The sequence below is a fragment of the Lissotriton helveticus genome, chromosome 4_1, assembly GCF_964261635.1.
Source record: "Lissotriton helveticus chromosome 4_1, aLisHel1.1, whole genome shotgun sequence".
Classification (NCBI taxonomy): Eukaryota; Metazoa; Chordata; class Amphibia; order Caudata; family Salamandridae; genus Lissotriton; species Lissotriton helveticus.
Window position 1 is genome coordinate 2,026,439,769 of NC_136063.1, and position 27,273 is coordinate 2,026,467,041.

Consider the following 27,273-nt stretch of genomic DNA (forward strand, 5'->3'; position numbering starts at 1 on the left):
AACATGCAACTTCGTCAGCGTATCGGTTTCCGAGCGAGACAAAATCTGTCCCCTTTTCATGATCTGTGCACTTGACAACAGCAATTTCTTTTGGGTGCTGTAAGGCTTCTAAGAGTAGCCTCACAAACTCCCCATTCATATTGGGAGATCCTGACAATGTCATGTAACCTCTCTGGGACCATAGCTGTCTGAAGTCATGAACCACACCAAATCCCTATTGGCTGTCAGTGTAAATGGTGATTCAAATTTGGTCAGCTGCCAAACAGGCATGAGTCAAAGCAATGATTTCAGCTACCGGAGCGGAGTATACTTCTTACAGGCAAGCAGCTTGAACCACTCCTGTGATGGTGTATACAGCAAACGCTGCTCTCAACTGACCGACACTGTTCCGTATACATGAACCATCAACAAAGAAAATTTCATTAGGGTCAGACAGTGGTTCATCAACAATGTCAGGTCTCGGCTTGGTGCAAAGTTCAGTCACATCAAGACAGTCATGGTCTGCACAATCTTCATCAAGGGTGTTTGGTAACGGCATCAAAGTAGCAGGATTCAAAACAGAACACCTCCTAAGAGTCATATTCTCCACAGCAAGACTGATTTGCTCGTAGCGTGTGAGTCTATTATTGGTCAGGTGCCTTGTCTTGGTCCTTGTCATCAACAATTCAACAGAATGTGGTACATAAACAATCAATGCATGATCCATGACAATGCTTTCACATCCTTCAATGTTGACACCCATTGACTTCCCTCTGTCAGGTGGCACCTTCCTGTTGCTTTTTCTATTCGATGACCCAAGTATTGCACCTCATTCAAACAGTACTTTAACTTATTTGGTGACACCTTGTGTCCATTTTCTGCCAAATGATTCAATAAGGTGATGGTTTCAATCCTGCACGGATCCTCAGTTTTTGACGCAACAAGGAGGTCGTCTTTGTACTGCACAAGGATGGAGTTCTGTGACAATACAAGACTCTCCAAATTATTTTTCAAGATCTGATTAAAGATCGATGGACTCTCTGTATACCCTTGAGCAATACGACACCATGTTAACACATGGTTTTCCAGCTTGAAAGTAAAAAGATACTGGCTTTCCTCATGTAACGGTATCGAAAAGATCAATCACGATGAACCACTCTGCTTCACATGTGATCTGAAACAAAATAACAGCTGGATTCGGTACCACCGGACAACATGGAACAACTATGTTGTTGACCTTTCTCAGGTCCTGCACAATCCTGAATTTCCCACTCGGTTTCTGCAATCCCATAATAGGCGAGTTACATGGACTGCCCATTATCTCCTCAGGATCCCCTGCTTAATCATGGAATCGATCACAGGTTTTATTCCTGCAACCGTTTCTGGTGTCAGATTATACTGGGGCGTTCTTGGAAACTCAACATTCTGCTTAACCTCAATTTTGACTGGCTCAACTCCTTTGTATAATTCTATACTTTCCCCTGTGAAGTCCCACACCTTTTGCGAGACTGAAATTCCCAAATCAAGTGGAAGCTCTTCCACTGTCACTACAGGGTACATCTCTACGCATAGGTGCTGATTTGCAACTTTAAAGGTGGCATCGTCGTCATTTGTTTGCAATTCCACTCCCTGAGGGGTGCAATAGATTGTGCAGTTGAGCTTGCACAGTAGATCCCTTCCTAATAGACAGACAGGAATTGAGTCGCACATCACAAATTGATGCCTGTCGCGGAAAGTTCCTATTCTCACAGGAATCGGTACAGTCAGTGGATTGGTCATTTTCTTATTTGCAATGCCTAAAACTTGGATTGATTGTCCCGAGAGGGGTAGGTTGGGAACTACTGCAGATCTTACAGTAGAGGGGGTAGCACCAGTATCAACCAAAAAGGTGGTAGGGTGACCATCGACATCAACTTCTACAAATGGTTCCCACTGGTCTACCTCCAAGACTGCTCCAAGAGTGCCATCTTCCTCCCCCCTCAGGCACCGTCATAACAACGGGTCTGAGGAGTACTCATCATTTCCATCAAAAAGAGTCATCTGCTGGTACGTCCGAGTCCCTTGCGGGATCCTTGGTGGCTGGGGAACTTGTACTTGTGGGGCCAGCGTCCCCCCTTTCATCGATCTTGGCTTCATTACAGTGTTTGTCACTTCAGGCACCTGTACTACTTCTCCTTCCTGCCGCAGCTGGTTTAACGGATTCAAGGGACACTCGCCTCTCCAATGTCCAACCTTTGTTCTGACCATTCTGTTTCCTCCCTAGCGTTCCTCCACCTGACTAAGTCTGAGCTCCCCTGTCTGCCACTTGCATCTGTACTAGCATCAGTTTGTCCTTAAGCTTCCTATGCTTTGAATCCACTTCATCACTGCAATATCTAGCATACCGCAGTATTTCGTCTATCGGTTTGTTCTGCCAACAGATCAAATGTTGTTGGATCATGAGGCAAATCTCAGGTCTTAAACCCAGAAGAAACTTGGAAACAAACTGTCCCATATCCTTGGGGTTCATCGTATCCAACCCACTATGGGCTAGATGTAGGTAATAGCAAATTACCGAATGGTAAATACCGAATTTTACCGATTCGGTATTTACTAAGCGGTAATTGCTATGTAGGTAAGATTTGGTAATTACCAATTCGGTAATTACCGAATCAGTATTTGCCATTGATTCCTATGGGAATTGAAGCCCATAGGATTCAATAGCAAATATGGATTCGGTAATTTCCGAATCGGTAAAATTACCGATTTTACAAGGGGGACAGGGTGTCACTTTGACACCCTGCTGCACCCCTGTTTCTGGCTTGTGTGCCATGTGACACACAGACATGCTCTTAGGGCATGTCTGTGTGCCACATGGCACAGGTGTACATGCACAGATGTGCATGTACACTGGAATTCGTTATTTACCATGTAACAGTATTACATGGTAAATAACGACTCGGTAATGGCCTGTGGCACTGTTTTCAGTGCCACCTACATCTGTATTTACCGATTTGGTAAATTTACCGATTCGGTATTTTACAGAATTGGTAAATTTACTGAATCAGTAAATATACTGATTCTGTAAATTAAGCCTACCTACATGTCAAATCACAAATACCGGTCGGTAACGGCCGAAATCGGCCGTTACCGACCGGTAATTGGCGACCTACATCGGGCCCCAAATTGCTTAAAGACTTGCAAAAGCCTCTCATAATATTCATGCACTATTTTCTTTGGCTCCCGAACCATCCGATCAATATTTACCAAGTCTATATCCTGTGGAGACACCTTAGATTTCAACCATGTAATCGCTTGCTCTTATTTTTTCAAAACAATTGACGATGGGCCATTCGTGATAGCATCCCTGACGGGCTCTGAAGTAGGCCACTCAATCGCAATTTTACATGCTGCCCACAGATCACTTGGAACTACAATGTCAAACGGTGTATTCAAATCGATCCACAACACTTTCGAAATTTTGACAAACCTCTCAACCTGCTTGTACCACTCGACTGGACTCTCCCTCAGCTTAGGGAAATAATTTGTGAATGCTGCCAAATCACCTATATTCCAAGGCACACACCCTCTGCTAGCTACTTCTCATAAAGGGTAGTTCCCTATTTGTGATGTTCCCCCTCCCGAAGTCACACTCTTCCTGGTACTCTTTTTCTTGGACCATCTTTCTTCCCGCTTGTCAAGTCTGTTCCATGCTCATATCTCTATGACCAGTTCTCTAATGTGTCTTTAGCCCAATGACCCTATTTTCGTCCAAGTCATCTTCATTTTAGACAGATCCACCTCATATCTGTTTGCTAATTCAGTTAGTTCTCAAGTGCCGACCTTGCTTTGCGAGTCACATCCTTTGCCACAAACAGCAATTCATCTGGGTTGTAAAGTTCCACTCTCTCCAGTGGGAAATTTCACTCAACGATCTCAATCACCTCTGCTTTTAACCGCATCACATCTAACCTCTTTGCCTTTATTGCTGCTTTCAGTGTACCTCGACTGGATGTGCCACTAGACTCTCTACAGTCGCTATCCTGTTCCCGGCACCTATTCACTTCAGGTGTATCTCTAAAACTCATCCTGTTCTCTGCATTCCCATGGTCCCAATCTTCCCTTGCCCTGATACTCTGATTCCCTTCGGATGAATCCCACATCCTCAGGTCTGACCTTAACTCAGCAAAGGATTTCAGCCAGATCCATTGGTCCCCTCGACGAGTCTGCCGTAGCTGGCAACTCGATTCCATCTGTCTCGGTATATGAGCCAATCCACTCACCACACCGTTCCTTCCCATGCTAGATCTCCCTTCGGCTCATATCTGGGATATATTTCCACTCCTCACCTGATCTGGATCATACATCGACACTATGGGACCAATAGTAACCGGCACCGTAAGTTCATCTAGTAACCTCCTAGTATCTGTGTTCTCTGGATTTGGCATTTCAATCCCTCCTGTTGAGAGTTTCCACACTACTCCCATACTAGGCTTGTCTGCGATTCTCTGGCTTCCTCCAGCGGGGCTGATTTTCCCCCCTCTGACTCTGGCTTATATGGGGTGGTCTCTCAAGCTATCATCTGTATCACTGTCATCTTCCTCTTCAACCTCCTTCTGGGCATTCCCTTCCTTGACTATCAGTGGGAACAACTTATCCCCCTCGATTGTCTGTACTCTCCATCTTTTCTCCGAGGTATCACACCTTAGATCTCGAAAATGCCTTGACCGACCTTTTCACTCTTTCTTGTCTCCTGTCCCTGTTTCTTTCGTGTGCCACCCTAATCCTTGCATGTAGTGCTTCAAACTGTGTGGGTCTAGGTAAAGTCGCAAAGAAGCCATAATCGTTTTCAACAGTTATAACACTTCCAATCTAAAGGTTCCATACCGTGAACAGGTCAACTCCTCATTTCCCTCTGTCATTTTATACCAATTTTCAAGCCAAAGTATAGTATGTAAAACCACATTTGTGGTCATTTAATGAGCTGGGGTGTCCTCGGACGGAGCCTCTTCTCCTCCCCGAGTAGCCACCTTCTTTTCTCTTCCTCACAGATCACGCAAAAATTTTAAACATTTCATGATGAAACCAGCGTTTCTCCTTCCGCAGCGCTCTTTTCACTCCCTGATGACAATTCACCAATCCCAGCGCGGCTTCACACCAACTGCCCTATTGCAGTGCGGCACCTTTTGACGTCACTTTCCTCCGCTCGCAGCACTTCCCCCTCTTTACAATTCATCTCTCACCCACTCACGTGTTCCATTCATACGCTGAAATAACTGTCTGTCCACAAAACGACCGGACAAGTTACTTCTCTGACTGTACGTCCACAGTCTCGTGTAATTGTCTACCTCAACTGGCAACTGTCTGTCCATGAAAGGACCGGACAATCACCTTAACTGATAAGTTACAATCGCTCAATGTTCCACATACATCAACCCACGACCAGCGTCAGTTACTCACGCATTCACACATTCGCTCCCCCTATCTCGGACCAGACAGTCGATGGTACCTCACGACTCCCTTCACAATGGTTGACAATTACTCTGGGTGTCTGCTACACCACAACCACTTAAGCTACTCGTTGAGCCTAAGATTTTCCCGGGCTGCGCACGCTCACAGCATGATCTCACAATCACACAACTGTCACTCCAACTCCACAAGACATCCCAACATTAAACACCGCAATCTAACAACATATAACCCTTTCATACTCACTCTCCCACAAACTGCTGCCTTCACCGCACCCTCACTCTCCGTCGGTTTCCATGAAATACCTTCTTCCGCTGACTATCCGCTGGACAATCATCACCTGAATTCTATGGGGCACGGGAAACTCTTATCCTAATCGAGGACTAACCTGATAGATCTCCCCTTACTCTAGAGACTAACCATCCCCTGCAGCTACTAATTGTTGCAACCAGATACTTATCTAGATTTTTCTCTTACCAATCTCAAGAATCCTTGGTCGACTGGACCCTCTGGTCTGCTAAGAAGTGTGAAGGGAAGAACAACAGGTTCATAATAACTTTAGAAATGACCAAATTATTCCAACTCAAGAAGCACTGACTACAGAATAAAATTTTAGGGATTTATTACAAGACCAAAAATAACTGGACATACAGGCACCTCAGCAAGAGGTTGAGAAAATAAACGGGCACTAATACAAACATTATCCTATGCATGAGTCTCAGACAACTTAAGATAATGACTAAAGTTATCTCTTAAAGCATTAGGCAAATGGTGACAGTCCCTGCTTGAAGCTTTGACTGCATTCATTCAAAGGAAAGAAAAGAAAGTTAGCCTGTCCCTACACTAACATTAAAGTGACATCCCTATTTAGCATCCATCCCAGGCAAGAGAAAAAGGTGTCAGCAGTGAAGACTTCCTGAGAAGTACACTCACTTTCCTTAGGTAGCCTAAGCTACTGAGCTTGTTCCAAGATGCTCCTTCTATTCTCTTGCCCTTCTCCTGCTCTGCTCCCGCTAAATCTGCAAGACTGACTTCCTCCCTCGGGGCACTGTCCCTAATACAAAATCCCAAAAACGTTAAACACGCCCTAAACACACCTCTTCGGCAGGTCTTCAGGCTTGTAATTTTCCAATTAAACTTCAACTTCATCCAGAAATCGTTGGTGTGTCCTTGGGTCCCAGGCACCTTTTCCGCCAAAAGTATCTTCTGCACATTCCAATACCCTCCTTCATTGCTCGCCTCTACCATCCTAGCTCCTAAAACAAAGAGTTATTCTGCCTAACTAAACATGTGTCCTTGCACCTGCAACAGAAAGCCTGTGAACGAATTGGCCTTGTACACACACAGATCTGCAATGCAAAATGTAACTAGGAAAAGAAGCCTTCCCAAGGAAAAATACATTTTCAGGCCTACAGTCTCATGACAAGCTAAGAAACAACCATTAGGCCTCTTATTAATGCTTTCATACAATCAGGCCTTTACACATTTTAAACACATTGCTAAACTACATTATAAACGTTAGATCCAAAATCATGTTAATGCATTACAATTCACTCGTGATTAAACAAACCTCCATGTGCAACTTTTAACATGGTGCACGTTTAAACCTAATGCAACATCTTATACGTGAAGCAATAATTTCTACATTACTTAAGGCACTTTCTCGTGTTAACACTACATTAGTTTCCAAATGATATGAATACTCCTAAACATTCTAACATAATTTGATCAATTACTACATTTCTAATGATCACACATTAGTACAGTCCTCTAAATATACGGGTGCTAACTACCCCTGATTATGACGCACCCCTACAATTTTCAGAATAACATGGCGCTCTATCACATGATATAGAGAAAAGGAAGAGATGCAGGGGTTGGAGATGTTCAAGTATACGTGGGAGTGAAGGATTCAGTGGAGCGGGCCATAGCTTCTTACAGCTGTGCCACCGGAGCACCCCAGTTATAGCTGTTTGCTATTATCTAAACAGTGAGTTGAGAGGCTAGTTTGCCATACCTGCATTGGGGTCGATGGCACCCTTGCTTCTCCACTGCTCGCCACGCCTTTGATCATGGGCTGTCGACTGTTTCAATCAGAAACATTATTCACAAAGCATGAAGCATGCATAATGCATATAAGTAAGTGGGATTTATGTTTGGCTAAGGTTCGCAACGTATACCACATGGGGTTTTTATTCAAAATATATTAGTCTGTATTCCTACGGATGTGTCTAAGAGGTGATTAGAGAAACACAGTGCATTACCTTGTGGTTACACACAGTCAATTTGTGGTGCCTTCCTCACACCTATTTGCACATTAAAGGATTTTGTCTCAGATGATGAGTCATTGTGAAATATCACTGTAGAAATGTTGGTTAATATTAGGAGAAACTAATCATAAGTGATTGCGGCTCGGAACTGCCTGAGAACTTAGTAAATCTGCCACTAAGTGTTAAAAAAGATGAAGAAACACATTTGCAAGTACTGGGGGATTGTTAGGAAACACCTAGGTGCCTATAAAGAAACATTTCCACAAAGATGCTTTCTGACAGTAAATTCCCAGGATTGATTCACAGAATCACGATATGTGGAGTTTTACATTTGGAAACTTACAAGTGTGGCATTTTCACCAGTATGGGAAGGGGCAATGTGTCATTACCGAAGGGCGCACACTGCAGAAGTCGGTGATTATCCACAAACTTCTTAATATGCAGACATTCACAGGCCTTATGCAGGCATTATGCAGGTATTCCCGTTTCTGTCACAAGTGGTTTAACGCCGTGGGAGCATCTTCACATACGTTTCTGTCAAATCCAGAAGCAAGTATGCTTCCATCGTGGCAATGAGAGTAGATCTATTTAACCTTATAGCTACTGGAGTGTAAAGCAAGGAAGTTCCTCCTGTGGCAAAAAAAGTTCAACAGGAGAAAGATGTACGTGTCACGTTAACGCTTGCAGAACGTGGGTAATATTGGAAGTTCCGTATTTGCAAATGTTATCCTTTGAGACAGTCCACAAAATGTATCGCTGTACTAGGTTTCCTGCAGTTCTCGGGGAATATTGTTTGGATTTCTAAAAAGTCAGACATCTGTTTCAAATGTGGGAGTAATCTTACCGGACAGATTTGTTACTTTGAAAAGATTTTCATAAGCAATGCGTTTTATTAACATGATTACATGTGGTGTTGAAGGAGCTCCGACTAAAGAGTACTGTGTCTATCAGGTTAAACGTCCTGGATGTTATCCACTGTAATACAATTGGATTGACAAGAGGAACTACTGTAACTTTATCTGCGGGGGATGTACCCTGTTAATCTTTATGTTTTGTGTTTGCCAGGGCTTCAAGAAACAAATCAGAGAAGAAAAGAAGAGACCAATTCAATGTCCTCATTAAAGAGCTTTGCACAATGCTTCAGGGGCATGGACACCCCCTCAAGATGGACAAGTCCACAATACTGCAGCGAACAATTGACTTTCTACAGAAACAGAAAGGTGGCGTATCTGCTGACCTCATGCGCGTGCCCATTGTCCTCGCCGCGTCTTTTGAAAGCTTCTGTAGGCTGCTGTTGTTCGAATTGTCTGTCGATTCAATCCTGTTTATTCTCCCTTTTATCCTGGATCCTTTCCACTTCTGCTGCTAGACATTATTTGTAGTCTTCATTATTTGTAGTCAGTAACAATGAGAGGCCATTGTAGGGAAGAATCCCCCCCCGCCACTGAATGCCCTCCTGTCGCTGCCAGGCGTTTGCTTTGGTCTGGCGCAGTTCTTTTGAAAATGTGTCTGTTATTTTCCAATGCAGCCGCAAGTAGTGTTTGCTTGCTGATCATCTTTTCATCTTCCAGGGTTGGCACTGTGTCTGGTCGGGTGTGTCCTACAATAAAGAACAGGAAGATTACTAAGGGCCAATTACCAGGGCATAAGAGTTCTCACTATGGGAAACCATCGCCAACTAACAACAAATTTAATTTGCCTGAACTTGTGAAGAGAGAAAACAGTAATAACGTGCTTGTACTTACACAGAGCAATCTGATTTATAATGCAGCAAAGCGTTTAAAATATTTTTATATTGGAGTTCATTTTAGCCTCATGAGAGTTTAATTTCCTATCCTACCATGCCGTAAATGAAGTAAATATGTAAGAGGTGGCAGTAGAAAATGGATCCAGAGGCACGCTTGAATTTGAAAAAGTTGCAAAATCATCTGCACCCACAGGCAGATTCCAACAAGGAATTGTTGAATAAACAAACATTAGCAAAGGGCATTGGGTCTGACTTTAAAGGAATGTTGTATGGTAATGTGAAGTATAGGATAGGAAGATAGAATGGGAATGGATATGCATTTGTTTCAAAGTAAGAAACCGAAGCATAATATTTATGTAGGCTAAAAAGTCAGGTGACAGTAGCACTGTGAAGCCAAACCTAAAACTCCATGTGGGTTAATGGCTGTCTTCCTCCCATCTGTGCTGCAGCCAGACAGAAACTAAAGTATCTAAGCCACTTTAATAACAATACAATGTAATGCTTATGCCCCTGAAAGTTCAAGCTGAGACAGCTGGACAAATAAACAAAATGTTCAAGGAATGCTTGTTAATACTCCGGTCTAGAGCGATTTCTTTAAAACTAAGTCAATTTATGCTTGTTTTATCTTCCAGAAATGTCAGCACAATCCGAAGCCTGTGAAATTCGCCAGGACTGGAAGCCTTCATTTCTTAGCAATGAGGAGTTCACTCAGCTGATGCTGGAGGTAAGAAGCATTGAAGAAGCACAATGTATGCACAAATAGTCAGCGAAATATCCTTTGTACCATTACTTAGTTGGGAAAACCTTTTTATCTAGTTATTCATTTATGTATTTTTCTATCCATTTTTCCTTATATCTGGCCACAAATTTGGATAAGATTTATTTTTCACTCTTATATTTTGATGTGGTTTAGGTTCCTATCATAGTGTTCTCCCGATAATTTATCGTTTATGGCAACTTTTTATGTACAAAAAGAGTGCCGCTCTTCTTTCAGTGGTGACCATTGAGGATGTAGAAATAGGCCTGGATCTTCTTAGACACTTGGAGCTAGAAGCTAACAAACATTAAACATCTGTAAAACAATCGTTTTCTGCATCTAAAATAGAACTCCTATTCGGACATCAACATACTAATGTGGGAAAGTAAGCTTACCTAGTCAGAATTTTCTTCAAGACTAAGTCCGTAGGAGTAGTCAGAAGAGTTAGCCATACAAAATCTTATGCACGGAAAGTGATACTACTGGGGGGGCAGTCAGAGAATGTGGGTAAAATTACACCATATAGGTGCCAAAACAATATTAGAGTGTCATTTTGAGTTTGACACATTTTGGGAGTCTTTATCTAAGTTGGAGGGAGGGGGCATCCGCCATACTCTGTTTAACCTTCTTTAGCCCCATCTGTGCATTTACTTTTTAAGAGGCTCTGACTGTTCATTGTAAAACAGGATTTATTTTAATGCATCAAGAAAAGTTGTACTTAGCATGTCTACAATGTGGCACTTTGTTCAAATGCAGAACACGCACTTACCATTTGCTTCTCTTCATTAGGCACTTGACGGTTTCCTTATTGCACTTACCACTGACGGAATTATTATTTATGTATCGGATAGCATCTCTTCTCTTCTTGGGCATTTACCGGTAAGTCATACCAGCATTTTCCTAGAAAAATAAAGCGTCAGAAGTTGCATACCAAGAAACTTATTTTGTAGGCAAAACTTGTGCGCTCGTAATTTGGAAAAAACATATACCCCCACATGCAGCAAAGGGAAAATCGGTCGCAAACGGGTAGATTCTCAGAGTCTGCCCCATTGCGATCTGTATTTTTGCATTTGGGATGCATCATCCCAAATGCAAAAATCGCTACTTAAGGAATCGTAAAAATGTGATTACTTTTATTGCAATTGCATTTAAGGAATCGCAATTTGCAATTCCTTAAATGCAATGCATTAACGTTAAAAAAATTGCGATTTCGCAATTAAGAATCACAAATCACCGTCAATTAAAAGGTGATGGTAACACTTCAATTTCAGGGATGCAACAGAGTATCCTTTTGGCACCCTTGAAAATGCATGCGCAATTTGCGGGGATCTAATGGGTACTCGCAAATTGCGCATGCAATTCCCATTCATTCCTATGGGCCTGTAGGCCCTTAGAAATATATGGGAAGCCATTCCTTATTTGTGACTCGCAATTTGTGAGTCTCAATTAAGAAATGTGTAGGAGTCGCTATTTTTTTAGCAATTCCTACATTCATAGGCTTTTGCGATTCCTTAGTTGCGATTCCTTAATAATCTCAATAAGGAATCGCAAAAGCCAACATTGATGCATGTGGAAGATAATGTGCTAGAATTTGTGAAGAAAAATAGTGCCCTCCTACGTTGTAATTTTCAGGATAACCTTTCTAAGCAAGCAAAAAAATGCTAGTGTTACATTGTTAATTCACGTTGGATATAAGCAAAGAAATTCAAAAGTGTAATAGAATGTTTCAAATTACTAATGGTTAAAATGACTTTAGTTTTTTTTTTTTATAGAAATACATGTTCATTTTGGAAATATATGACAATAACTTTTCTAGAATGAGATATGTTACAGTGTGATGCCTAAAATCTACTCTTCTGGTGGGATGACCCTGCCATCCAATGTTGGTAGCTTTCACAGAGATACAGGCATTTACAAAGTTTATTTTCGAGCATGTGTAGGATATTTTGTTGAAGAGTTATTTTAGGATATTTTGTTGAAGAGTTATTTAATAGGATAAGGCAGAACTGAAAGCAGAAAATATAGCATCGATACTAAATGGGAAAAGGGGAAAAGAAATGTTTTCAGATGCTTATCTAAGACACTATGAAATATATTACATAATATTTCACTCATTAGTAGGCAATCTATAAACGTACCCAGACGTCATGTGATGGCGGAGTAATAAGCAGTGAAGGATATCCTTCCTCTAGTGAGGCAGTACCATGAGTAACATACTCTTGCTGGCACATACCTAGAGTGCCGGCTGGAATCACAGCACCTAGTTTATAAGAGTCCTTCCTTCTGTGAAGATGGCATTACAAGCACACACCCCTTGTCCCCTACTAAGGGCCTCATTACGACTGTCCGACACCGTCTCATTGTTTCCTATTGGAGCCTGTGCTCCGACCAACAACCAGCCGTAACACGAGCTTCTATGGGGAAATACGCTGTGTGCAGAAAACCCTGCATACTGTCCTGGGCACCTCATTGTGCCTGCCACACAGTGCAGGGTTTATCAGGGCGGTCTCTTAGGTACCCCCTGGTACCCCAACCGGAAGCCACAGGATGAAGGAGGCACTGCTAGGGGCCCCCAAAGTCACTTTCCGACAGCCTTTTCGTGTCGGAAAATCTGACTCGGAAAGGCTGTTGGACATCGCATCGTAATCGGTCAGTCAGAAACGCTGTCCATAGAGGTGCGTGATGCAGTTTCAACTGTCACAGATACTTTGAGAGCCAGTCAGGACCGATTCCGAATGACCACACGATTTATTTTCCAAACGCAAACAGCGTAATCGGCGGGCAAAATTTAAACTGACCGAGTCGGTCAGAAGGGTTCCAACGCGGTCTAGGAAATGTTGACTGTCGGGAGGAGGCTTTCCGCCCGACATCATAAGGAGGCTCTAAATCTCCCTGGTAATGGCACTCAAAAAAAGACAGCAAATTACCTATGATATCTCACCAGACTAGGGGCCATATGTATCATCAAACTATTTTGCATTTCCTAAATAGCAAATTTTAAGGAATCGCTATTTAGGAAATGCAAAATGGTATGTATGAAAAAAATCGCTTTTTATTTGCGATTCCTTAAGCTTCCTTATTTGCGAATTCGCATTTTGCGAATTCGCAATTAAGGAATAATTTCCAATGCATTCCTACGGGCCAGGAGGCCCATAGGAATGAATGTAAAATAATTCTCAAATTGCAAATTCGCAATTTGCTAATCGCAATTTGAGAATTATTGCAAGGGTGCAGGGGTGTCTCAAAGACACCCTGCTGCACCCCTGAAAAGAACATGTGTGTGCATATGGTGCACATACATGCCCTATGGGCATGTGTGTGCATCACATGCCACCTTTAAAAATGCCAAAATATGCATTTTTTGAACAATTCGCAAGTTACCATCAACTAAAAGTTGGTGGTAATTAGCGAATCCTTAACCATATTTCGATGGCCAAAAATGCTACATACATAGCATTTAATGAATCGCACAATTGCGATTCCCTAAATGCTATGGCAAAATAAGGAATCGCACAACTTTGCAATTCCTTATTTTGGGAATGTTTCATACATTCCAAAACATGCAAAACGGCCGTTTGCGAGTCGCAAAGGCCGAATTTCTGCGAATTTCGGCCTTTGCGATTCAAAAACGGCTTGATACATATGGCCCTAGATGAAAGCAAGGAGGCTGCGCCATTTTTAGGGCACAATCCTAGATGGAAATTCATAGAGGGCTCAGAGGGCTCTTCGGTCATGTGCTACACACACCAAGGCAGAGCACAGACGGAACACTGAACACTGTTCCCCATGTTTTGTGTGTAATCGTGCTACAGACTGAAGCAGTACATCTTCATCAGCAAGGCACAACCAACCTTTTAGTAATGTGCATGTATGTGATGGATTTTCACTCTACTTGCAAATATGTTGTGCATTAAGATAAAAGTTGGGAGTCTAGTTCGTCCTGCAAATATAATGTTAATGTTTAGCTTAGCAGAGATGATTAAGGAACTTTTAAAACATATTAACAAAGCATGTAATACATTCTAAATTTAATTTTTAGTACCTCAATCCAAGCAGGTTGCATTCTTCCCCCAAAAAACTAAAATGGTGAACTTAGAATTTGGAAAAAAACAAAGACTAGTTAGTCACCACTATGACGATTGCTGCACATTTTGTTGTTGTTTATAGCAATCTACATATATATTCTAGAAATCTTAGAAAACGATTTCAAGGTTAATTTAAACCAATAACCAAAACATTGTCTCTTCGGGAGTTACAGTGTTTGAGTGTGAAAGTAGCATATTCTGGTTTCTATATCATATTCGTTAGGCAGGCCAGACTATCACCTCCTAGATCACTGTGTCAATTGGTACCCGAGTAATAACACTAGACATTTCTACCTGGGAACTAGGGATTTGAAGTGAATCTTGCTGGAAGAATGAGGGTTAGGTCCACAAAAATTCTGAACTACCAAGCCAGCTCCTTCCTCAACCGGAACACAAGCAACCGAGGACTCGTTGTGCCTGCTCATCAGCCAGGTACAGCTTGTCCCCAGTGACAAAGTGTGCATGGAACCCACGTCCGGGCATACCTAAACCACTCAGGGTGACACAGTAAAGTATGTAAAATACTGATGGATGGAATGCTTGAATTAATCTCTGCCACTGGTAATTAATCGGGCCACATCGCAGCCCTTCCTTATTTTGCACATCATGCCACTTCAGTTTCAACTCGGCTATATGCAAATCAGTGATGTCCCTGCTCCAATGGGAACACTTCAGCCAGAGAACCCCCGTCTACTTAACTACTATCCTTTGCATGGCTTTGTCTTTCTTGATTCTTCACCAAGCTAAATATCTTTATAGCGCATCATTATAGGTAAGCCCCTGACGAAGGGCTCTCGCCCAAAATGCATTGGGCACATGTGAAACGTAACATGTTATAAAATGGATGGAATTAAAGTTATGAATGAATAACAAATGATACCACTACAGAAAAATCGTTGAACTCAAAGTTTATTGAAAAAAGCTCAACAAGAAGTGATTAACTTTATTACCATTGAGTTATTGAGTGATAGTTCGGGACGCCCCTCACATCGTAAGGACAGCGCTTTTTGGTTTAACACTTGAGCCAGAGCCAGCACAAATTTGTTCGTTTTCAGAGATGTCACCAAAGAGTCTAAATGCCATTCAGCTTAAGAGAGTTCAACAACGTACACTAGCTTAAGATACATTGATCGATCACTCCATATACTTTGATATCCATAACCAGGCCTTCCTCGAAAACTGTTAATAATACTTGAGAAGGTGTTGCCTTACATCTCTATTTTGTTAGAAATCATTCTTAGTTATTTTCCTAAAAGCTGCTCATTTGAGGAGTTGGCATAGGTTACAACTGTGTTACTTTAAAGTTTGAAACAGTAACGATGAAATTAATGGCAATATTAAGGATTTTGTGTATATGGCCCTGACAATAGCATTGAAAAAACAAAAAAAATCTCCAAAAATATGTTAAAACATAAAGGTGTGATAAAAAAGAAAATATTGTTAAATCGAAAGAAAATTAAACAAGGTTAATCGAAAATGGGGTGTGGGATTCAAGACAGGGAAGAGGTAAGACATGGAAAAAGGTTTCACGACATTTGCGAAAAGTACATGTCAAATAACAAGATAGACCTCAAGATCTAGTTCATGCACAGAGATGCTTCAGTGACTGCACAAAAAAAGAAATGGAGCAGGCTGTCAGATGGCTTTTGTATTGCCACCCTTTAAAGCATCATGCCGCTCAAAGTCAGTAGCCTCTAAATTGCCTTTAACCCCTTGTCTGCTGGGGTATTCCCCTGCTGTGCTGGAGGGAGGGGGGGCGCGCACAGCGCCCCTATGCTCATGACGAGCTGAGCTCGTCATGAGCCACGGTGCTCCGGTGCTCATGACGAGCTGAGCTCGTTACGACCACGTCCGTTTCGTTTAATGGAACGCTCAGCTCAGCAGGGGAATTAGCCCAGTGTGCGAGCGTTCCACAGGCCATGCAAGCTCAGGTCGTCATGAGCACCGGAGCACCGTGGCTCATGACGAGCTGAGCTCGTCATGGGCATGGGAGGGGTTAAAAACAGAACCCAATTGTTTGCAGAGCCCTCTCTACCTGTAGAGATAGTGATTTGCTGATATCATTCCTCTTGAGTTCATCCCAAATTGAGAGTCACGACTACAGTGAAGGGAAAAGCACAACAAAACCTAGGGCTTGTACTACTTCAACAAATTCCCCATAATTAACCTCTGGGAAAGTTAGATTTAAGGCTCAGTTCCTTTTATGAGGAAGGGATATATTATAATGCAAAACCGGAAGTCCATTCTATAAAATGCTCCTCTATTCATGCAACTCCAGCTGCAGATAAGTGGCAAATTTGGCGGCGAATAAATGGACCAAGAAACATTTACTGTAGATTCGGACTTGTACTGTCCCTGATAGACACAAGCAAAGCGAAAGTATCGTAACTCTGGTTCTTTTTATAAGTCGCTCAGGTAATATTTAAATTCCTTTCTGCACCCATGGGTTTGTTTTCCACTCCCATGGTTATATCAAGTATTGACAGGATAGTGAAACAGAAGAGTAAAGTGCAAACAAACTCTCCTGTTTAGTTTAAAGATATTATTGTGGTTCATGCACTACTTGCAGAAGTACAGCCCTGGTGCTTAGCAAAAGGTGGTTTCCCCGCTAGCCATTCGTACGTGTACACTAGCTACTATTGGCCCGTATGCTCATTCCGTGCACGAGTAAAAAGGAATGGATGCTGAATACTTTGCCTTCCCGCAGGGCCTCTACATGGTGGATGTTTTGAGGTTGGGGCTGCAGCACAGTACATGTGTCACTGTGGTAAGTGAACAAGCCCGCAGGCATTGCGCAAGTGGAAAAAGACCCAGGACTCCACACTTCATTGTGTTGGGGCTCAAAGTGTATCTGAACTTATCTAGCCTCCGAGATTGAGAATCAGCACTGACCAGATCTTAAACTGCAACCTTAATACTATTCTGGGATGACGAGGGTTTTTTCCAGAGTTGTTCTGAGCCTTACTCTTGTCTTAATTATTTATTTTTGGGGGGTTTGTTCATTTAAAACGGTGCATCAAACCACCATAAAGCAGTTTATGACCAAATCACATACTTCTCACACACATATTAATTTTGTTATTATCAAATCATTCACTGTGCTGCTTAATTGTCAACATTAGAGTGAGCCCATCTATCACCTCTCTTTTAGTCTCTAGGTTCGACCACCTTTCACCTTGTTGATTGGTATTTTAAATTTGGATATTTCCTTCTTCATCAATAGACTCACATATATGTGTTTTTCAATTATAAACTGATCAAAGACAAGTGTGCCTGATTCAAACAGAAAAGCTAGAAAGCGGGAGAACATATTAGGTTGTAATGTTAAATGTGTGTGTATGTCTGCAATTCTAGACCTTTTGGGTATTCACAATAAAGCCTACTACTATGCATGGAAACCTAGGTAAATCGAATACTGGGAATGTGTTTCTTCAGTCTTACCGTATGGGTTCCAACCCCTCCCTCTTAACTTAGAAGAATACTGTATGTTCCATCTGCAGCCCCAAATGATGTCAGCCGTGGTTCTGTGAATGGGGACCTGTGAATTTGCCTTTTGTGCACCTAAACTGAACTTAATGATTCAAAACATTTGAGACCAAGATCATTTGCAAAATGTTTGCTTAAATGTTGTAGTGAAAAGTTCTCTAAACTAACAACTTGATATTTAATCAGAATTTGAACATGTCAGCTCATTTTGTGGTGATCGTTCTGTATGAAAGGCACTTTGATTTTTCAGTAGATTAAACTGTTATTAGTTATGTTGTAATGCACGTTTGTATGTCACTGAACATGACAAGCAATCTTTTGTACCAGTCAGATTTGGTGGACCAAAATATTTTAAACTTTCTGCCTGAGCGGGAGCAGGGTGAAGTATACAAGCTGCTGGCCCCACATATGTTTGGTACAGACCCCGCTACGACGGACTTCCTCAACAGTAAGTACTCTAACTCTTGTGCTTGCGTGTGGATGGCTGTTAGGGGTGAGAATGATAATCGAGTTATTAAGTTCATCTTCCTGGGAATTTCCAATAGATCATAGTCCAAGATTATAAATGTGGAAATTAACCAGTAACAAATGCAAACGAGAACCCTTGAAATGGAAAGTTTTGATGCAAGGAAAAACTAAAAGGTTGTTGGACAGACTACAGACTCTTCTTCCCATTAACATAACATATGTATTTGTAAGTCAACGTTCACCCAGGGGTATCCTGGTGCTGAATAGCAGATGTTTTTGTTACCCGACTCAATAGTACTCACTTTATTGACCTCAGAAGGATGAAAGGCTGAGTGGACCCCCCAGGATTTGAACCTGTGACCATGAGGTCGAAAACAAGCACCTACAATGGCTGCATTAGTCCACTAAGCTACCAGACCCAACTATTGAAAAGTTAGTCTCCACTGGTGGCAAAAACCCATCCCACTGCTACAAGTAATTCTTCCCCCCGCGTAGAACTACAAATGGACTGAAGGATAAAACTACCCACTATCTCCACTGCTTGATCATTTCATACTTTCCCATCCCTCCTAGGAAAGAGTGATGCGAGGAATGACTGCTGTTGAGCTGGGAGGGAGGGCTGACAAGAAAAACCCTGCCCCCCAAAACGTTTACCATGTAAAGTGAAAGAGACTGCCTTGTCATATGAGACAGGGAGCGGGACGGTCCATGAGAAAGGAGGAGGCGGAGCACCATACATCAACCTCCCTTGATACACAATGACAGTCATTCTCCTGAATAACTGGCAGATAAGTGGTCTGTGACAAAGGTGGAAGGAACCAGACTGTATGGTGATTGGAGAGGAGGTAGCAAGAGTTCAAAATAGAGAAGATTGGAGGAATGGAAGGTGGCCTTAAAATACATTACAATGCAGTAGCAGTCCACTTCCATTTGCGGTCAAATATTTGTTGACCGCGTCTTTGCCTTAGATCTTGTACAGTTCTCCACTGCCGTTTGGCTTGGTTCGCACGATGCAAATACCACATACATAGATACTCACATACACAATGGGATTCAGAATGGTAAATGTGACTATTAAGATGGGACTTGGCAGGTCACTAAAAGCACATACATTATTTGTCACGGTGAGATTTCCACTTATAATGGAAGTTAACAACAGCGTGACAATAAGGGTATGACCCTAATAGTGTATCGACCTGCTGTAACTGCATCTGTATATATCAATTATCTACTAACTTTATTTATATTATCAAAGTCATAACAAAAAAGTCAATATAGCATTAATCTGGGAAAAACTAATTAATTTAGGAAAAATATTTGTTGAAAGCAATTCTGGTGCCGGGTGTATCTTTTTGCAAGTGCAACTAAGGTTATTTTAAGCCTTCTGATGGCTTTGTTGGTGATAAGGATGATTAACGTATCGAGCATCAGCGGAGACAATTGTCAATGCAGCTACCTCTGGTATGAATAAAACTATAAGCAATTATTTTATCAGTTTATCGTCTTAACAACGTGACAGGTTCAGAAGACTAATAGGAGATGTGGTTCACAAAAGCGTTTGTTATGTTTTGTTAGTCCATTAAAAATTATTGCTTTTTAGACTTAACCAACATACAGTTTAGCCTGTATTTGAAACTTCCATTAGGCTCTAGTCACAGAAGTGAGCACTCTAAGGGGTTTCAAACATGACTTTGTTGGAGCAGTAAACAGATGTGTATTGGCAAACAAGCCTTGATCACTGTAAAGCATCTGTTTACTGCCAATCGGCACTTTACTAATAGTTTGTATACAATGTGAGCATCCACTGTCTAGAAAAAAAGTTGTTGGCATCATCAATTCGACAAATCCCCCACATTAATCCATCATACATGTAGTGTATATTGTATATGTAGTATACATTGTATATACCCCCTATGTGGGAAACGTGTCCTAATTTAAAGCAGAAATGTAGAACAAGTAGTTTTCCAAATTTTAACTAAACATTGATGAATTGATAAGCGCGAATATCTCCAAAAGCTAACACCTGCCCTGAGCAGTTCTTAGCCATGTTATCCAATGGGAGGTGGATAACATGGCTAAGAGCATTAGCTCGATAATGCATGAATATCGCTGACTTTTCAGCGATATTCATGCATTGCGGCGATTTTTATCGCATTTGCGATAAACCTTGGTAATACCAAGGGTTATTTGCGATAAAAATCGCCGCAGCTCAGCGGTAAATTTTTGTCTCTAACCAAGCAATAGCGATAATTATCACTATTGCTTGGTAATATGCCCCAGAATTCGCCTAAAAAACATTTTATTAGGCTTCTGCTAATCCTACAGAAAGGGTGTTTTGCAATGTCACAGATAAGTGCATCCCTTGCTTTGCAAAATGAAAGTCAGGTTCCAAAGCAGTCTGTGACTCAAATCAGACTGTTTCACACCCAACTTCTGATGTATCGGGTCAAAGGTCCTTAGACTGTGACAAGAGCTTAGGTTTCGATGCAGGAAGACTACGTAGATATTGACGCAGGAAGACTACGCTATCCACAGGATTCTGTAGCAAAACAGATCAATTTCATAACATTGATACAAGGTATCTGTCCTTTTTTTCAGCTGAAAAACAAATAGAGTTCTGTTGTCATTTAGCAAGAGGAAGCCTGGATCCCAACGACCCACCAACCTATGAATATGTCAAGTTCGTAGTGGATTTTAAGTTCTTTACACACGGTAAGCTTTGCATTATTTTATCTATATTAAAACTGTATCTGAAGTGCATGATACTGCAGAAATTAAAGTTTTTCGTACCCATCAGTGCAAAAATATCCTATACTCGGGCACACGAAATCCTGAGCTTGAAAATTTGTCATGATTGTCACAATAGCCACATGCTTGTTGTTGGCATTTGTGGCCATTTTAAATGCATTATTACCACCACCCTGTAGTGTGCACTGAGTATTACTAGGTATTACGCAGTGGGGGTTGTGCACGGAATCACCCGGTATCGAAATTTCAACTCCTCTTCTAATAGGCCATTACAGCGGTTTAAAATAACCAGAGAAATGTATTTATTACATTATAATTCGTATCCAGCATCATAGAAGAGGAGAGAAAACAATCAGACAGTTCACAAGAGGGGAACCCTACTGCGTTGGAGTCGCACCAGCATAGGAATACAGGCATACAGGCTTATAAGGACCTCGCCTGACCCGACCCTCAAAGGGAGTCGGTCTGTGGAAGCATGGGAGAAAATAATGAGCCCCCGGTGGGAAAGCGTAGGTGAACAAATTGAGAAAGGGATCCTGGAGTGTGCAGTGCGCAGTATAAATGGATGGACTTGCAGCACAAGCCTGTCCAATCTAGCATCTAAGTGACAAGATTGTTGAGGCCTTGAGAGCCCAGCAGGAAAGGCGTCAATCTTGAGTTCCTGCACGCTTTCTTATATTCCACTCACCTCAAGCCTTCTGCTCCGTTCCTATAAATTGATGTTTGCTGGTGTCTCTTGCCAAGTAAACAGAGCAGGGCACCCGGGGTCTGTAATTGAAAGAAACCCTGCTGACATTTGTTTAGCACACCTTAAAGTCATGGAACGTTTGTGTGGGCGAGGAATACAGTTTCTATACTGTGATCCTACCTTTAACTTTTCAAACACAGAAACCAATCAAAGCTTGTGACACCAATGATCATGACTTCTTGTGTTTTTCCTTTCTAGTGCCTACACCCTCATGTAATGGCTTCGAGTCTGCAATTGCAAGGGCTTTCAGGTCGGCCACTGAGGAGCAAATTTGCCTTGTAGCCACTGTTCGGCTTGTAACGCCACAGTTTCTAAAGGTGGGTAGAATCAAGCTGCGTGCATGCGAATGTCATTCAGAAAAAGATGCAATTGCTTGCTCGGGTTTGTTTTTGGCTTGGGGTGCACAGCTTTGAGCAGGAGATCGGATGTTCCTAGTCGGTTCAATGTGTCCACACACAATCTAATTTCTCTTGCGGGTCCATCTGCCAAGCAGACCTCAAGGGTTAAGTTACTTGGAAACTTGCAGACTTGCAACATCTACATTTACCAATCAATTACCTGAAGCAAAAATGTGTTAAAACTGACATATCTGCTCAGTATGATTTTATGGGGCTCGTGTGCCAGCAGCTAACATTGGAGGCGATGACAATGAAAAATCTTCCATTCATGATGGTTTCAGGAAAAAAAACTTCTCTTCTTTGTTACAAAATGTCTCTGAATTCCTACAACTTTCTATGTTACTGATGTCAAAACAACCTGCTGAGTGTGTCATTATCATTTATGTATTCAGTTCCTTCATTTTTCATTCTATGGGGTTTTGATATGGTGCAAAAGAACGAGGGGGATGCAAGACGATGTTGTATGCCTTCAGAGGGAGAAGGAATCTAGAAAGCAATGCAGAGTATGGAATTGGTAAGGGAATAATGCAGGATACTGAGACATATCTCAGGGTGGGAGACCAATAAAGCAATGCAGAGTCTGGAATTGGTTTCTTTCTGCTCCAACAGCTTAGTATTTGTGGTTGTCATGTAGTATTTCATAATGTATTATCTATGAGTGAATGGAGAAAAGTATGTGAGAGTGAAGGTGAAGGTGGACCCCTCAAACATGATGCTTTATACTATTTCAGTAAAAGGGTTGTCGTGTTTGTTGCTCACATACCTGGAAGTTCACTGTACGCAGGGATACAATATTAGAGACACGTTGCGGGGTGTGTTTTCCTTCAGGGTAGGTGTATTTTGAGTTCTAGCTATAGTGAGTAGGGCGGGCTTGCCACTTGCCCCCAGCTCACGAGGCAGATCGGCTGCCGCCCTTCAGTGGATGCATCTTTGACTAGTGCCTGGAAGTATGTGGTGTGATCTGGTGTCTGTGGAGAGCTTGATTATTGTCCTCCCGCTGTGTGTGGTGAAAGGTTGTTGATTTATTAGACTAGTGCTAAAAGTGATTCCATAGTCTTGTTTGCATTATATTTGTGGAACATGTCTTATAACTTATTTGTTTTGCATAATAGAAATGCCTGGCCCTTGATAGCCAGACTGTCCCATTGACTAAGGAAACGAATTAGCCTGCAGCTAAGGATTTACCTTGCTTAACAAAGTTAAATTGGCGCTTTTTTGAGGTTAATACCTGTAGCCAAAATGCAATTTTACTTCAGCAGAGAGTCTGTCACTCATTACAAATGCTGTCTTATTTGCATTTGATTTTCAGGAAGAGCCATGTGTGGGGAACTGGGCAGCCAAATAGGAGTAGGCAGAAAATAGAGTCTAAGCAGATATCAGCTACTGTCCCAAAACAGCACTGTCCAGCTGTTCAGAAACAGTGGCAGGTGAAAGGCCTTCTTGACATGCCTTTGCTCACAATTAGGCTCAAACATTTAACTCTGCTACAGGTGCTAGGATCTGTAGCTATCAGCAATAAAAATGCAAAAAAAAGGCATCATAGTTATAAAAATTGTAAAAATCTTCATATGCTCAAAGATGAAAATTAAAATTAAAAAGAGGTGACAGCAACACATATTTTACTGAGCATATACTTTATTGGAGTCCACATATAGCTGCATAAAGATAAACTCTACGGTGCATGTCACATGGTGTAGAGTGGGCAAGTAGCACCTAGAAACCTAATGTTGACTGCTTAGGGTAGGTTACCCACCAAGCCTAGGATGTGTTCTAAACAATTTCTACAGGATTTGGTTATGAAGGAAAGTTGGGTAATGTGGCTCCAGCCTTCAAGGTTGCCAGGGTGGTGGAAAGACATTATGAGCAGTGAGACCTGAAGCATTTAGCAAAGGTGACTTACAGCCGTCTATGATGAACCTTCTGCGGCTTTGAAACACTCATGCATTATATGAGTCTGCATTGTGCCTGGTTGGGCTGCATGAATTGATGTTGCTGTAGAGCATTCCCAGGGCTACTGAGGTGAAGGCCAAGCCGGAGCATGTTGCTTTAGACAGCTGCACTCTGGTGTTGACAAGGCACAAGCAGTTTACGTCCTCACTGAGACTAACGCCTTTGTCGGGAAGAAAAACATGCATTAATGTTATCTGGAAGGTGCAAAGGTGTGGACTATGCACTATCATCAGACGTTACTGGGCAGCATATACATCTCATGAGCACATTGTCACCATATAAGGCGCGCAGTTTACAGTATACATCAGCTGGAAATGCTTTTAAAAAAACTCATCTGAGTTGCTATTCTCAGCCAAAACACCTCTCTCATGGAGAGCAAAGCTGAAGGTACAAATTGAAACATATAGGTAGGCTAAGGAAAATGGTGTATGTTCCTCTGGTATAATAGACAAAAGAAAGAAGATTTCCTCTCTTTTTCCTGTTTTTACTTCTAAAGTTTCAAAACATACTCCTTCCTCAACATATGGCCTTATATAGTCACCTTCTATAGTTACCTAATGTTACTAAACACCTGATCCCCCCCTTTTACATTCCTACTGTAAGTGTGGCTATAGGTTTCAATAAACTAGCCCCAGTTAAGGAGAAGGTGTAACTTCAGTCGACTTTGACTAGAACACTGAGCAACAAAATCGGAGGGTCCCAGTGTCCACTGTCAAATTAAATGCTGGACAAAATATTTGCTGGGAAAAAAAAGTAGCTACAAGAAGGAACTGTAAATATCTCACACAGATGTTCATCGGAATGATATTATGTTGGCATAGATTTTATGGGCAGGCTTCATGAATTATTCAAAACAATCTGAAAAGTTGATTGCTTTCTGCTAGTAGGCAGTATATCCTTCCAAAGAATTCATGAGAGCCTGCCTTTACTTGCCAAAGTAGCATCCTGGAGAGAAGAGTGAAACTCACTGGCACCAAAAATCACTTAACACACACGAATTAAGTAATCCCTAAATACAATTACCTTTGTATACTATCTTGTAAAAAATATAAAAAGCCTCATTACTGTGCATCACCCCATTGACATCTCACATTACAGAATAGAGCCCAATCCAAATCACTATGATGCCATGTACAGAATTATTGTGCACTGGGAAAGGGGACTGGGCACGCTGGGATACGTAACAGATGTTGTGATTCCAGGGGTCAGTCCCGAGGGTACTCCAAAAGGGCGAATACCCATTATAGACCCTTACCTGAAAATCTGTCCTTTGTGAGAGTGCAGCTGCACACAGCTTCAGTGTGCAATGGTGCTCAGCAAGCCACACGTGGTTGCGTCTGCTAGTCTTCCCCGTGTGTGATCAATGTCCCATGTGAACGACAGAGTTGAGGACTACCTTCTACGGATGCCTCTGTTGAGGCATGGAGAGAGCCTCTGGTCATGGCAGCCGTTAGTAAAACAATAACCTGACGGTCTGTAGCTAGTACTGGCATCAAACTCGTTTCGACAATCTTTTTTCGGTCATACAAATGACCATAAAAGCCCAGAATAACTAACATACAGTCAACAGGCTTGAGAACATTTCCATAAAACACATTCAAAAGCACTGTGAGAGCTACACATGCAGAACTAAAGTCTCCATTACTTGTTGAATAGAAAGAGCCTTTGAGGCATTGTCAGTGCGGGCTGGTCTCCTTTGGAACACAACGTTTCTTTAACTATTCTTCGCTTGGCAAATGGAAGGCTGTAGACCAGCCCTCTGTGCATAATCAACTGATTTTAATATTTCTTGTAGAAATACATTATAAATTAATCCAGGGATACTTTTTTGGACATTTCACATTGACAAGCTTGATAGCGTCATGGTCCACCACACTGTTTAGACCTCTTTACAATTCAGATACTTCGTCAAACAGTCATCAGGACTTTCCATCTCACATGCCATTTAAATGCGGATGATAATGCCCTATTACTTACCGTTAATCTTCATTACTCCTGGTCCCGGTGTCCTCGTCTCATTCATTACTAATTGGAGATGACCATCTCCACAACAGAAAAAAAGAATAGGGGAATGCTGGTTCACCTAATCCCACCCCCTCCCACTGGAAGTACATGAGCAGTACCTACCCAGCATTCCACCTGAACTACCATGCCACTAACAGGAAGCCTGCCCGTCCGGAAGGGAGGGAGTGGCGTAAGGAATGGGACGAGGACAACAGGACAATGAAGGTTACTGGTAAGTGATAGGGCATTATCCCCCGGTCCCTACAGTCCTCGTCCCATTCATTACTATTTGGAGAATACCCAAGCCAGAAACCCGGCCTTCAGTTCAGAACTCCCAAGAACATTAAGGACACCACACCAAAAAACAACATCCCAAGTGAAGCAAATGAGAAAACCACAGGAGAAAACACAGCAGGAGCGCACACAACCCGTAATGCCCTCAACCAAACAATAGGGCTGAACACCGCAAAATAAGCAGGAGACGACCAAGAAGAACAAAACAAGGAGCCAAACCATGGAGCCACCACACAAAGGGCAGGCAACCCACACCGGGAACACCCTCGAACTAACAACAGAGGAGGAGAACCCGACAAGAAAGAACCAGAGACCATCCCCACCAGAAGGACAGCGGTGAAGCAAACCAGAGAAGAAGACCCAAGGGGACGAGACTCAGCAAGAAGCCAGGGTCACACCAACATGGACACAAGACACCCAGCCAAGGCTGAAATGAAGGCAAACCACAGAGACCCAAGCCCAGAGGAAACCCCACAGAGACCGAAGCAACCAGGCCCAGCAAAATAACCAGCACAAGGGGGCCCAGAAGATGAGGAAGGATTCCCAGGGCACAAAAAGCCCGGAAGGGCACCAGCTTCCGAGAAAGCCCCAAGGCCAGGAACATCACGCAGGGTCACTGAGCCAGCAGTAGAAACAACAGAGAGCTACCAACAGCTGACAAGGGAAGAATACCCAAAAATGCCCAAAAAACCCACAACGACCTCACCAGAAATCCAAGCGGAAGTAAGGAGAGACCCAACAGGCCCTGCCTAAAGCAGGAGACAAAGGTTTGACACAACCAACCACAGGACCAACGCCAACAGGCCCACAGAAGACCAGCCCAGATAAAATAGGACAGGGCCTGCCGAAATAGCCAACGCACCTACCCAGAGGACCAACCAAGGGGAGGTC

At 42.3% G+C, this 27,273-nt stretch overlaps 1 protein-coding gene across 1 annotated transcript in view; it reads left to right on the plus strand.

The window, feature by feature from the left end:
* Positions 1 to 27,273, plus strand: part of PASD1 (PAS domain containing repressor 1) — a 477,069-nt gene that overhangs the window by 317,108 nt on the left and 132,688 nt on the right. Inside the window, exons 3-8 of the mRNA XM_078685964.1 lie at positions 8,763 to 8,917; positions 10,077 to 10,168; positions 10,991 to 11,080; positions 18,100 to 18,220; positions 20,839 to 20,952; positions 21,935 to 22,053. Of these exons, the coding sequence (XP_078542090.1) occupies positions 8,763 to 8,917; positions 10,077 to 10,168; positions 10,991 to 11,080; positions 18,100 to 18,220; positions 20,839 to 20,952; positions 21,935 to 22,053 (691 nt within the window). The remainder of the gene's footprint in view (positions 1 to 8,762; positions 8,918 to 10,076; positions 10,169 to 10,990; positions 11,081 to 18,099; positions 18,221 to 20,838; positions 20,953 to 21,934; positions 22,054 to 27,273) is intronic.